General features: G+C 39.8%; 1 protein-coding gene across 4 annotated transcripts in view; it reads left to right on the forward strand.

Moving 5' to 3' along the window:
* LOC131928640 (synaptotagmin-14) overlaps positions 1-13,808 on the forward strand; it is a 134,730-nt gene that overhangs the window by 32,807 nt on the left and 88,115 nt on the right. For 2 of the 4 annotated variants that reach the window (XM_059284714.1, XM_059284713.1), the window contains exons 2-3: positions 8,264-8,389; positions 9,363-9,515. In XM_059284714.1, the coding sequence (XP_059140697.1) occupies positions 8,368-8,389; positions 9,363-9,515 (175 nt within the window). In that variant the 5' untranslated portion in view covers positions 8,264-8,367. The remainder of the gene's footprint in view (positions 1-8,263; positions 8,390-9,362; positions 9,516-13,808) is intronic. The other 2 variants (XM_059284715.1, XM_059284710.1) reach the window with 1 other exon arrangement.

Consider the following 13,808-nt stretch of genomic DNA (forward strand, 5'->3'; position numbering starts at 1 on the left):
CCTATACCGTATTAGAAACAACCATAATAACTCGTGAAGAGCCCATAAATTCTAACTTAGTGACAACTGTGCAAAAATATATGGAGCCCCCCCCCCCTCCCCTGCCCCGTAACCCACATGAACAACCGTTAGTGGATTGCGTAATTTGTTTAACATTCGGCAGTTTCCGAAGTTTTGTTAAAGTGCAAATTGTGGTGCCGGGGTGTCTTCAAGTATTTATGACCGTCCATTGATCAAAGCTGGACCCAGGGAGCGTGTCACGTTACGTGGCCAGGGAGGGTGGGGATGCGGTGGTCAGTGTGTTGGGGTGGGTGTGTGTAAGGGGTGTGTGGATGCGGTGGTCAGTGTGTCGGGGTGGGTGTGTGTAAGGGGTGTGTGGATGCGGTGGTCAGTGTGTTGGGGTGGGTGTGTGTAAGGGGTGTGTGGATGCGGTGGTCAGTGTGTTGGGGTGGGTGTGTAAGGGGTGTGTGGATGCGGTGGTCAGTCTGTTGGGTGTAGGTGTGGGTAAAGGGTGTGGGGTGGGTGGGTGGGGTCCGTCCATAGATATGTGGGGAGGATTTGGTGGTCCATATGCGTGATGCTTTTAATAGTCTAGGGATTCGGGGGGGGGGGGGGGTTGTGGTCCGTTTGTGGGTCGAGTTTTGTGGTCCGTGTGTAGGATGAGTTTTTGTGGTTTATATATGGGATCAACAATATTGTTGTACGTTTGTGGGAGAAGTTTTGTAGTCAATACGTGAAATGAGTTGTGTGATTATCGTGTTTGTTGACTGTGTTCCGCCTTACAATACGCTGGATGAGTTTTGTAGTCTATACGTGAAATGAGTTGTGTGGTCATCGTGTTTATTTGACTGTGTTCCGCCTTACAATACGCTGGATGAGTTTTGTAGTCTATACGTGAAATGAGTTGTGTGGTCATCGTGTTTATTTGACTGTGTTCCGCCTTACAATACGCTGGATGAGTTTTGTAGTCTATACGTGAAATGAGTTGTGTGGTCATCGTGTTTATTTGACTGTGTTCCGCCTTACAATACGCTGGATGAGTTTTGTAGTCTATACGTGAAATGAGTTGTGTGGTCATCGTGTTTATTTGACTGTGTTCCGCCTTACAATACGCTGGATGAGTTTTGTAGTCTATACGTGAAATGAGTTGTGTGGTCATCGTGTTTATTTGACTGTGTTCCGCCTTACAATACGCTGGATGAGTTTTGTGGTACACCTGAAGTTACAAATAATGAATGTTGTAGAACGTTAGCGACGTGTGAGACACGTTTAACCGTCATTACGTTAGTAGAATGTGGGATACACTTTACCGTCCAACTTACATTAGCAGTAGGTGGCTTAGGTTTAACCGTCTATTTCACTATCATCTACTTCACCAAACATCCAACTACACGAAACATCCACCAAACATCCACAACACCAAACATCCACTTCACCAAACATCCACCAAACATCCACCAAACACCCACTACACAAAACATCGACCAAACATCCACGACACCAAACATCCACCAAACATCCACTACACTAAACATCCACTACACCAAACATCCACAACACCAAACATCCACCAAACATCCACAACACCAAACATCCACAACACCAAACATCCACCAAACATCCACAACACCAAACATCCACAACACCAAACATCCACCAAACATCCACAACACCAAACATCCACAACACCAAACATCCACCAAACATCCACAACACCAAACATCAACAACACCAAACATCCACCAAACATCCACAACACCAAACATCCACCAAAAGTCCACTACACCAAACATCCACTTCACCAAACGTCAACTTCACCAAACATCCACCAACCACCCTCTACATTAAACATCCACCAAACATCCACTTCACCATCATCCCTTTCATCGTCGCTAACCTCTAATGGTGTTGGTGTCTTGTGCAAGACATGGCGATCTGTCGCAACCACGTTGAATTATTTACCTCGCGTCAGTTTTCTCCGTGTAGCCTGGATCTCTAAACCTAGCGTGCACGTTAACCCACCCATCCCATCTTAGTTGTGAGTTTTTCCGTGTAGCCTGGATCTCTAAACCTAGCGTGCACGTTAATCCACACATCCCATCTTAGTCGTAAGTTTTTCCGTGTAGCCTGGATGTCTAAACCTAGCGTTAACCCACCCATCCCATCTTAGTTGTGAGTTTTTCCGTGTAGCCTGGATCTCTAAACCTAGCGTGCACGTTAATCCACACATCCCATCTTAGTCGTAAGTTTTTCCGTGTAGCCTGGATCTCTAAACCTAGCGTTAACCCACCCATCCCATCTTAGCCTTGAGTTTCATTAAACCGACAAAACCATTCCCAGCATATATCGAATATAATTCACGATGATAATTTTAAACTCAATGTATTTTATCTCGCATAGAGGAGATTATCGAGGTCGTTTTCCATCCTAATGACGATAATTTAAAAAAAAAAAGTTTTAATCTTGTCAGCTTTAATGACGTCACCTAATCCCGTTGTCTGAATTCCATGCGTCAAATAAACACTTATCTGCCTCCATGACTTAACTTTAAAAAGAACACATACCCCCTTCCCTCCTTCTCATGATGTACAAGGGGTGGTGTTGGTGTTGGTCAGTAGGAAAATGGTACCCCTGAGACCCACATAAAACATGATGGGATCTGGATGTACGAGCTATTGATCTTGCTTGGACATTAGTTGAGTTAGTTAAAGGGATCAGACAAGTGGTCACTAATATCTGGAGACCAGAGTTTCTTCCAGGCATCTCTTCGGGGGGAAAACAATCTACCGCCCCCCCCCCCCCGAACAAAATGAAATTTATATAATTTATATAGAAAATATATACTTTTAACAGTGTCCGCCCCCCCCCCCCCCCGAAGAAAGTCTACCGCTCCCCCTCGAAAATTTCAAGTGCCCCCCCCCCTCCGGAGAAAAAAAGTCTGGAAGAAACACTGCTGGAGACCACATATAGGAAGTAGAATCAGTCAACTGATCACTTATATAGACGAAATCATGAAAGTGAAATCCATCAGCTGGCCTTCACTTTGACCCTTATTAATTAACATAATGTCTGACCACGGAACTTGAAACCTACTAACTATGTTCTCCCTACCCAGTGGCAGTACGCCACACTGTTACTGATAAATGTATTCCTATTTGAACACATTTATCTGACCACCCCCTGTCCACATCAGTGTGTGTTAATGATGATAACAAACAGCAGAAATAACTGTTTCAGAATAAATTAACAAGATTTAAAAAGCGAGAAATTAGTGTGTCAATAAATGAATAGGGACATTGATCGGCTGTCTGGTGGAGTTGCTGAATAAGCGATATTGGAGCTTCCGAATAGGCAATATTGGAGCTTCCGACTAGGCAATGTTGGAGCTTCCGAATAGGCAATGTTGGATCTCTTGAATAGGCAATGTTGGAGCTCCCGAATAGGCAATATTGGAGCTCCCGAATAGGCAATGTTGGAGCTTCCGAATAGGCAATGTTGGAGCATCCGAATAGGCATTGTTGGAGCTTCCGAATAGACAATGTTGGAGCTTTCAAATAGACAATGTTGGAGCTTCCGAATAGGCAATTTTGTAGCATCCGAATAGGCAATGTTAGAGCTTCCGAATAGGCAATGTTGGAGCTTCCGAATAGGCAATGTTGGAGCTTCCGAATAGTCAATATTGGAGCTTCCGAATAGTCAATATTGGAGCTTCCGAATAGGCAATGTTGGAGCTTCCGAATAGGCAATGACCGTCCTTACGTATAAGCAATGATGTAGCTTCCGAATAAGCAATGGTGAAGCTGTCAAATAAGAAATTGTGAATCCTCAAAAAACCCAATGTTGAAGCTGCTAAATCGCCTATTAATGAATAAAGCTGTGCTACAGTTTCCAAAATTACATTTTTGGTGCTACTAAAAATTGCAATTTCAAAGCAAAGCTGCAAATGTGCAATTAGACACAGCCATAGCCGCCAAATTGAAATTAAGCAATACTAGAAACTCTAGAATATGAAATCATTAGGCAATGTATAAAAGAGACAGGCTCCAATTCATCTGGAAAATAAATCGATAAACCTCGACAGACCTGATAAAAACAGTTAATAGAACTCTCCAGAAGGATTTCGCAATAACAATAGCGGTTATTCTACAACTTAATCATAATTTCCCAACAAATTTTCTCTCATTATGTTTCAACATCTCCTCATCAAAAACGATGGCTGGGGAAAAAAAATAACGAGAAGAAATTCGAAGTTTTTAAAGAATTATTTTTATTTTTAGATCTTTTTAAACAATTTTTTTACACGCTAGTTTCACGTTGCGTTTAATGACAAGCTGAAATTGTGTTTTATTTGATTTTGAATCTTGAATCGGACGACGTTTTAAATTGTCTCATCTTGATGATCGTCCATTTTGTTTTCTGAATGTTGAACATCATGTGCTTCAGCATGAACAAAATAGACCGGAAATTGTTTTCTACGGTAGTTGTCCTTGCTCGTGGGTCAAATTATGAGGTCATATCACGAGACTTTTTTAAAGCAAGTTAAATTTACATGTTACCATCAATCACCAAAATCTTACATGTGGGCATTTATGTATGTATATAAATAAAAAATACACATTTATAATGTTTTAAGTGGGGAATGATTATTTATTTGGTCACATTTTATTCTCAGTTATTCAGGACCATTAACAGTCATTCACATTATAATAATGTTATATTTTCATTACATCTTCTCACCAATTTATAGTAACATATTCATACGGGTGTTGGGTTTGATATAGGTTCATTTAAAAAAGATCAAATTCTTTTTGAATATTCATGACGCTGTTTATATTTTTTTTTGTCTAATCGGCCAAGATTGAAAATTATACCAATAAGTACATATATGGGACGGTGTTGTAGAGTGGTAGAGCACTTGTCAGCTAGCCCGAAGGTCTCGAGTTCGGATCTCGTTTCGGACCAATGAGTGTAGGACGTCCCTGAGTTCAGCTAAGCTGTTACGGGTATTTGACTTACGTTAGGGAAAGTAAAGGCGGCTGGGCATGGTGCTGGGTATGGTGCTTAGCACACCATCCCTTCATATGCTTAGGTAAAGAAACATGTGAACTCTACTTCATCTGCCCTACGTATTATTAGGTCTGAAAAGAGAACATTACTACTTTTAGAAAATATAGATACATTTATAAATATATAGCCTATATATTGATTGTGTATGTATACTTTTGCATTGTACTGTATTATAAAACATAGATCATCGTAAGGAGGTCAGATCATTAATTAAATTAGGCAATTACTGTAAGTGCTAAGATACATCATTGATCAGATGGACGGGGCGATAACCCACGTGTTGTGTTTACATTCCAGTGCTGTTAGGTGATGGGACGCAGGGTGGGGGGGGGAGGGGTGTGGGGGACAGGCGAGGGGTCGAGGTTTAACATGTAGGTCAACGTGTATCGGATTTTGATTTCTTTCAGTAAATACAAATCTATAGGTGTCGAAAAAAAAGGGTTGGGGAATCAGGTTTTGGGAAATATTTTTGGGCAGTCTAAATACCCAACTGAACGCGAACAATTCACCGAGATATACCATTAAGCTACAATTACACTTTAATATAAAAGATGTACGTGTTGACAAATCACAGATGGAGGCTAATGACGCGAGATTAAATAAAAGTAAAATTTGCTGACTAGTCTTTAGAAATTCGGTCGGGTGGTCTAAATACCCAACTGATCACGATAAACAATATTCTCTGAGATATTTCTTAAATCTATGATTACATTTAAAAAAAAAAGATAATATTTCGATCAATCTTGTCAGCATGAAAAAAAGTTTCAATTTTATCCGAATTATTCTCAGAACAATATAAGTGACCTCTACACTTTAACTAAACACGTGATAGATTGTGATAAAAACGTCACTTCCGCTGGAGAATCATCAACACAGTTCCCGTGTCACATGACACAATGCATGCTTTGTACGCTGCGGATGTCATTGTATCATCTTGTCTAATTAAATTGATCGATCACTCAAGTAACAGACGAGGCTCTCGACGTGAAGGGTCGGTTTTTTAAAGTGAAGTTGGACAGAAATGTAGGGAAGCGAAATAAGAAATAAATTACAAGAAATGTAAGGAAGCTAAAAAAAAAAGGAAATGTATTACAAGAAATGTTAAGTTAGTTAAAGTTAAGTTAAGTTCCCTTTTCAAACCTGTTGGTCTATGGGGCAAGTGAAGTAGAGTTCTATTGTTTCTGTGACCTCGGCATATGAAAAGATAGTGTGTAAGGAAGCAAAAAAAAAAGAAATGTATTACAAGAAATGTAAGGAAGCTAAAAAAAATGTAAAGTCCTGTTCAGTCGAGCGTAAACACAAACATATGTATGTATCGATGTCAACGAATTATTGTAGTTCTAATGCCTGTCAATCAGTGAGTGTTTGTGGTGTGCGTGTGTATATCAGGAAGAGGGGAAGGGGGGGGGGGAATTTTAAGTCCCCCGTCACCCCCGTCCCCTAGACAAAATTTACGTGGGTGGGCGACAATACGCCAATACCATCATTGGGTACTCACAGACCGAAATCCCGAGGGGTAGACGGTGGCTTGTGTACCCCAACATGGCGATAGACGATGACATTTATGCAAGCTTAGCTCGTGTGTGTCTTGCGCTATTTATAGAATGTGCTGGCTGGTATTTTAGCACTTGTATTATCAGATGCCTCTAATGCAGGGTACACACCAAATGTGCACCAACTGTACACCAAATGTGCACTAAATGTGCACCAAATGTGCACCAAATGTGCACCAAATATGCACAAATGTGCACAAAATGTGCACAAAATGTGCAGACCTTATCACAGTCGTGTCAACTCTACCCTCTCTTTTATCCTGGGCGTGAGACAACGGGCAATGAGCGCTCATGAAAACATAAAATTCGACTCAGTCTGAGTGTTATTTAAATATTTCTTTTATGATATTTAGATCCCCAGATTATTTCGCTCTAAAATAGTACCTGTTATCTCCAGCGTATGTCCTGCCATTAGTTATTTAATTTGACAAAAAATCCATTCTGCGATGGTGTAAGAGTTGTGCCAGATTTTTAGGACAAGGACTAGCTTAAAACCATAAGTAAACGGTTACTTTGGAATGAGCTACAGTTTTCATCAATTGTTATTTGCGGGTCATCCATAGATGACGTTGCTCTTTCCAAAATGTTTTTTTATCTTCTAAATTTCTTGTACATTTCCTTTGTTTCGCGCTTGTGTTCACCTTGTTTAACTTTTAAAGAACATATATTTCCCACACTTGAACTCCAGATTTTTTCCTAAAATTAAAGTGAGGTAAATCAAACACAAAGTGTCATTAAACTAAAACTTGAAGTGGCTTACTAATTAACGCAATAGATTTACAAGAAACGGCACACGCGTTAAAATTGGCTAATACAGTTCTATATGGCACATCTTGTCGTATTTTTAAACCTCTGTCTTCTCAATCACTTTCTATCACGTGACCTAGCACCTCCCACCCCCACACACACACCCTAACCCTCCACCCTACCACACCTAACGACCGTCTTGCATGCTGCTTCCTTCCATTGGCTGGCATCGACCAATCAGACACTCTGTAACATCCCTGTACTCCCGTGGGGGTGATCTACATGCTAATTCTACCCCTCCCTCCACATCTCTCCCTCCCTCCCCATGGGCGTGATGTCGTCAGACACGAGTACACATGTGATCTACGCACTACATCCCCCCTCCCCCTCACCCCCCCCCCCCCCATGGGCGTGATGTCGTCAGACACGAGTACACATGTGATCTACATACTACATTCCCCCACCCCTCATCCCACCTCCACTCACCCCCCCCCTCTGTGCGTGACGTCGTCAGACACGAGTACACATTGGTTCCTGCCAGTGTGATCTCGCCCCCACACGTAGCGTCGGCCCTCAGGGACGAATAGAGAGACAATTATCTGACCTCGTCAGTTGATGGACAGGTCATAATGACCTAAAGGTCAAATGACCTAAAAGCTAGTAAGTGATTAGTTGCGAACTAGAATTAGTGAGCCGGATAAGCGTTACAGATATATTACTGAAAGGCTTAATGTATTAACACAAAAGGTTAGGTTTAGAATTATAGGTCAGGTAGGGATTAAGTTTCTGCTTAAAGCATTTATTATTAAATAACGTGAATATTACATTTTGAATGGTGTTTATACTCATAGCAGAGCCTAAGTAGTTTAGGGCAGTGAATTCTTTTACCTCTTCAGTTCTAGAGTTTAAACAAATAAACAAAGTTAGAAGCTAAATACATTTATTGGAGTATTTGACCAATCAAAAACGGGGGATTTGGAGCTGTGATGACGTAATACAAATGGCGAGCGTTCATCAGGCAGGTAGGTTGAGTGTTCCCGCGTGACCTTCTCGGCTCAGTACTTGCTAATTAAAAAGATAAGATTTCATATCATAACTTAGCTAACATTGATTCTGAGTACGCATTAAAACTGAGTAAACTTGATGAAAATCAATAAGAGTTTTATATTTTACGGCAAATTCGTTTTTTTTATTTTATTTTATTTTTATAAGACTTTTGACCATATGCTTGTTGTTTTAGTTTGTATTGATTTCATGTATATGAGGGTCTAAGATACAGCCATAACGAGGCATCCCCTCCATCTAGTAGGGAGGTTAGCGATAGTGAACCTTTGTTCATTAGCTGTGTAACAAGTTGTCAAGACAAGATTTGGCTGGAGGGTTGTCATTAGAGACAAGCTGCCCAAATGTGTTGGGTGGAAATCGAAATGGATGAGATGGGTGGGTTGGTGGGGGAGGGGGAGGGGGAGGGGGGAAGAAAGCATTGATCGCCACACCTCACCAACACGATATCTAACCATCACCGCACACCTTCCCCGAGCCACACAGTTCAACGTCTAACCATCTGCCTAAACACCTCCACCACCCACACATTTAAAAATGTGCCCTAATTATCCCCCCACACACATGTAACCATCTCCCCACATTCCCTACACCTACAACAACCCACCACCTATGTAACCATCTTTCTACTCACCCACACACCCATCCATTTCCCCAGACACCCACACATCTAACCATCACCCCCACACCCCCACACATCTAACCATCAGCATCACCCACCCACACATCCAACCATCTCCCCCCACACCCCCAAACATCTAACCACCTCCCCCCCACACCCCCACACATCTAACCATCACCACCACCCACCCACACATCTAACCATCACCTCACCCACCCACACATCTAACCATCACCCCCACCCACCCACATATCTAACCATCACCCCCACACACCCACACATCTAACCATCACCCCACATCTCTCCCACAGTTCCTATCGAGGCGGTAGCGTTTCTTGGAGCTGTGCTAGTTTTCGTCCTACTGCTCGTCATCTTCTTCCTCTACCTCAACAAGTCCCTCTGTTTCTCCAACTGTGGCGGCTTTCCCTGCATCGACAAGGTACCACAGAAGGACAATTTTCTAGGTGAGTACACCATTCAACTCTCTCACTCACAGGGGCGGGTTAAGCTGAAGTGAAACGTGCTCTGAAGGGAGCTTACACGTTTTTTCTTAACCCGCCCTAGTTTTGTTTTATTGATGTGTCTGCTTGTTCAGTTTTTGCTTTGTGTCTATTTTATTTTGACACATGTTTACAAACATACGCGCAAACTAATTAATACAATAAAGTTATCGCTAACAATGTTATAAAAATACTGATCTGTAGTAAATATAAATATATAAAAAAAATTAACCAAAAATTAAAATTTTGCAAATATTTAAAAAATGTGTATTAAAAATTATTGATAGCTTACATAAAATGTATCGCAATATAAAATTATCATAATGTAAAAGCGAAGCACGCGAGCACAAAAGAGCGACACACGACGCATCTGTTATCGATAGAACATCAACACAAGCACGACCATCAGAATAGCTATGTATTCATGCTGAATACATATTTTTTTATATTTTCATATATAAAGTCAGATCGTGTCAGTTTAAGAATTAGGTTATTGTATTCGACATTTTCCACACAATAAATTAAGCTAAAAAGTAATAATTTATAATAGATATCCTAACGTCGAATTAATTTGACAGCCAACAGGAAAGTTTGTAGTGAATGTTTTATACATATATTTCGATTTACAACAGAAAACAGTTTATATTAGATGTTTAACGACTAACATGTGTGCAAATAGTAAATGTATTTGTCAGCAGTTTCAAAAACACATTTTTTTCATAAATGACATAGAGTTTTCGTTTTAAATACAATATATTTTAAAACTTAAACAACAGCCACACACTAGTATTTGCTATGTGGTTTGTTTTCATGCTTGTTAGATTTGCTTGACTTTCTGTTTGTTGTTTTCTATCTTTACATTCGCTAGATCTTTGCATGAAAACTTCTCACTAGTTTTAGTAATGCTTTTTTTAAAAAATGGCTTTCTTTAATGTGTTTATCGACTGTTTAGCTTTAAACTTTTTACTACTTTTAGTATTAGTAATGTTCTGTTTTTTTTCTAGATTCTATTTTGTGTTTAAATGTTTTCATCAAATGTAAAAACTTAAAACTTTCCAATTTTGTTCAAAATCGCTGAAAATCTGCAGATTTCTGCTTGTTAAATGTTTTCTCTTGGGCAGTCAATCACGTGATACCAAACAACACACGTGACACCTGAGCTACACAATAATAATTTTAAAAAAAGCGCGAAAAATTGAAAAATTGGCCCAGATGAACGCGAACGTGAAATTTTACCACCATGTCATATAAACATGTTTTTTTCTTGTTGAAAAATTATTGTCTCTCCAAAGAGATAAATTTTCAACTTAACACATTTACAACGCAAAAAAAAAAACAACCAAGAAAAAAAATGAAAAACGAAAACAATAAAAATAATTAAAACATCGACAAGTGAAACACAAGACAAGAAAGCAAACAATCACAGAACAGCGTCAAATATTATTTTAAAGTTTTATTTCGAGGGAAAATTTTTTTGTTTTCAAATTGTTTTCATCTTTTATTTAAGAAGCTTAATTCGTTATCGATTAGCTTGTCAGACGATACACGTAATCATTGAGGTAAATAATTCACCGCTGGAACACAAATTTAGGAACACCTAATCAATTTCAGGAAACAATTTCCAAACTAATTAATTATATTGAGTTAATAAGGAGTTGTCTGCGAAAATATTCACGGCCGTCTGTTTTTTTGAAATTGTTTGTTTTTCTCCCCAAAACAAATGTCGTCGGCGCTAGATTCAGACGACGATGACGAGGGCGATCCGAGGAACAAAAGCGATGACGTCATCAAACCGGAAGTGAATGTTTCGTACGAAGAAGAAGATAAAACGCGGGATGGGAACATCGTGGTGAATGGCGTGGTGAGAAATGAGGCGGAGGTCAGGACAAACTCGGGGGGTGAAGTTCAAGAACAACAGGGAGGTGGGGGTGTTTCTCGGAGACGTGGAGATGTGGAGTCGGGCTGTGGTTTGAAGACGGGCAGGAGTGTGGTGGCTGGGGGGTGTTCTACGTCCCCAGTGAGTCGGGTGGTCACACTAGGGCAATCACGTGACCCTGCACCTGACACATCACGTGACTCGACACCCCAGCACCGCGTCCTCTCCGAGGTACGAGACACCCCATCACGGCCAACGGACGTCAACCACGGCCCACGTGACACCCGTCGCCCGGGGAAGGAGAAGAGCAGACGACGACATGACGACGAGCTTCAGCTGAAGATCTCCACAGTCCAGGGCAGCTACCACAGGTCAGCGTTCCAGCCGGCAGCAGACGGCAAAACGGCAGACGGCAAAACGGCAGACGGCAACAAACGCCACTCCGCGCCGGAGCAGCGGAACCGGAAGTCCCAGGAAGCTCCCACAAGCCACGGCGCTCCCCGCGTCAAGGTCAAACAAAACCAACATGGCGGTAAGCATCACTTCCGGGCACGCGTCCCTGAGACCGATGTATGATGGTCCAAGGGCGGTTACTCTCAAGTAAAAATGGTGCAAGGGAGTTAATCGATCTTCATTATGCTTCCACTGTATATTGAAAAGGGAGTTATACGCACGATCAATTATTATTATCACATACACTTCCATACATATATAATAGTCTTCCATATATATCTACGTATCTAACGTATACAGAGCAAATTTAGCATTATTTATACTTTTTTTTCCCAAATTAAACAGAAGTTTTGCATTCGTTGAATATTATAATGACAGCATGCCTGTTTTAAAAACATTTCTATTCTGTTTACATTTAAAGAGCCTTATCAAAAATTGTTTTATTTCAAGATATTGAAAAATATTTTAGACGGAAATACATATCTAAACAATCTTTTTGTTTTCTGTTTATTTTTAATCGCGAGTGGTGTGTAAATCATGAACTGTATTCGATCATGTTTTCCTTAAGTGCAAGACGCAACAAAGTTTTTAATACAGCAAAAATCGTTAATCAATTGTTAAATGAGTGCCTAAAATTGCGCGGGGAATTTCTCCATATTTTATAATAACTGCCAACGTTTTGGGCAAAATGTAAAAAAAAAATTAAGGAGCAGGCTAATTTGAACGATACAATTAAAGGAAAATTAGCGTGGACATTATTACATTATCAACGTTTTTAAAGCAGCTATAAGATAACATAATACACAATTTAAATTAATTTGAATAACAATTGTTTTATATTGCACCGATTGTCTTCCTCTAAATGATATATATATATATATATATATATATATATATATATATATATATATATATATATATATATATATATATATATATATATATATATATATATATATATATAACTTATCACTTTAAATATGATTTTGAACATCCACGCTATTGGGTTGACCATTATATTCCTCACTTTCATCTCATGTAAAGCACATCAACAGAACAGTCTGCTATTGCGATACCATCACCACCAACATCATTAACACGCTAGTCTCTATACCGTCCACACAACAGCATCAAATCACCACAACCATCACCACCATCATCATTAACACGATAGTCTCTATACTATCAACGTCACAACCATCACAACCATCATCATCACCGCCTACATCTTGAAAACGCTACTCTCCATAACATCCTCACCAGAATTTGATCCCTTCTGTACACTGCTTTCCATTTACGCTTTAATATAAATATCGTTTTTAATTAAACTTCGTATCAAAGACTTCTTGGTCATTTAAAGCGCATTATCTCCATCAATACTATTTTTAAATTTAAAGAAACCTTTATGAAATTAGACACAGTTTAAAAAAAAAACAAAAAAAAACGTTATGTTTTATCTAGGATTAAAAAATGAAAATAGAAAAGGGAGAGAACTTGCACGACTGTAGTTGTCTCCCTTCGATCACCAAAGGTGTGGAAGTGGCGGACAAGTGTGGGAGGTGGTTTATGACTTGAATAACACCCGAGACAGGATCAATACGTTCCGTCAGGCCAAGGTGGGAAATGAGAGGGAAAAAAAAAAACAACAACCTTGTAATTACTCTCGTTCGAAGGGAAAGAAAGTTCTGGAAGTTTGTTGCGTGGAAGAAACTGGCTTACATAACCAAGGGAGTGAATTCTAATCTTCAGGGCATTACAGTATGATGTACTGCTATTTTAACATTTGGAATGTCAAATGTTAAAGTAGAAAGTTAGTTCTTGAATTAAGGTCGTTAAAAAAATGGTCAAATGAGGTTTTTTTTTTTCCTTCTCGCTGACAAAGGTGCGGACATGAGTTACGTATAAGTCATTAAATAGTACCGACAAGT

This window comes from Physella acuta, unplaced genomic scaffold (assembly GCF_028476545.2).
Source record: "Physella acuta isolate Inbredline_101_S28 unplaced genomic scaffold, ASM2847654v3 ptg001528l, whole genome shotgun sequence".
NCBI classification, from domain to species: Eukaryota; Metazoa; Mollusca; class Gastropoda; family Physidae; genus Physella; species Physella acuta.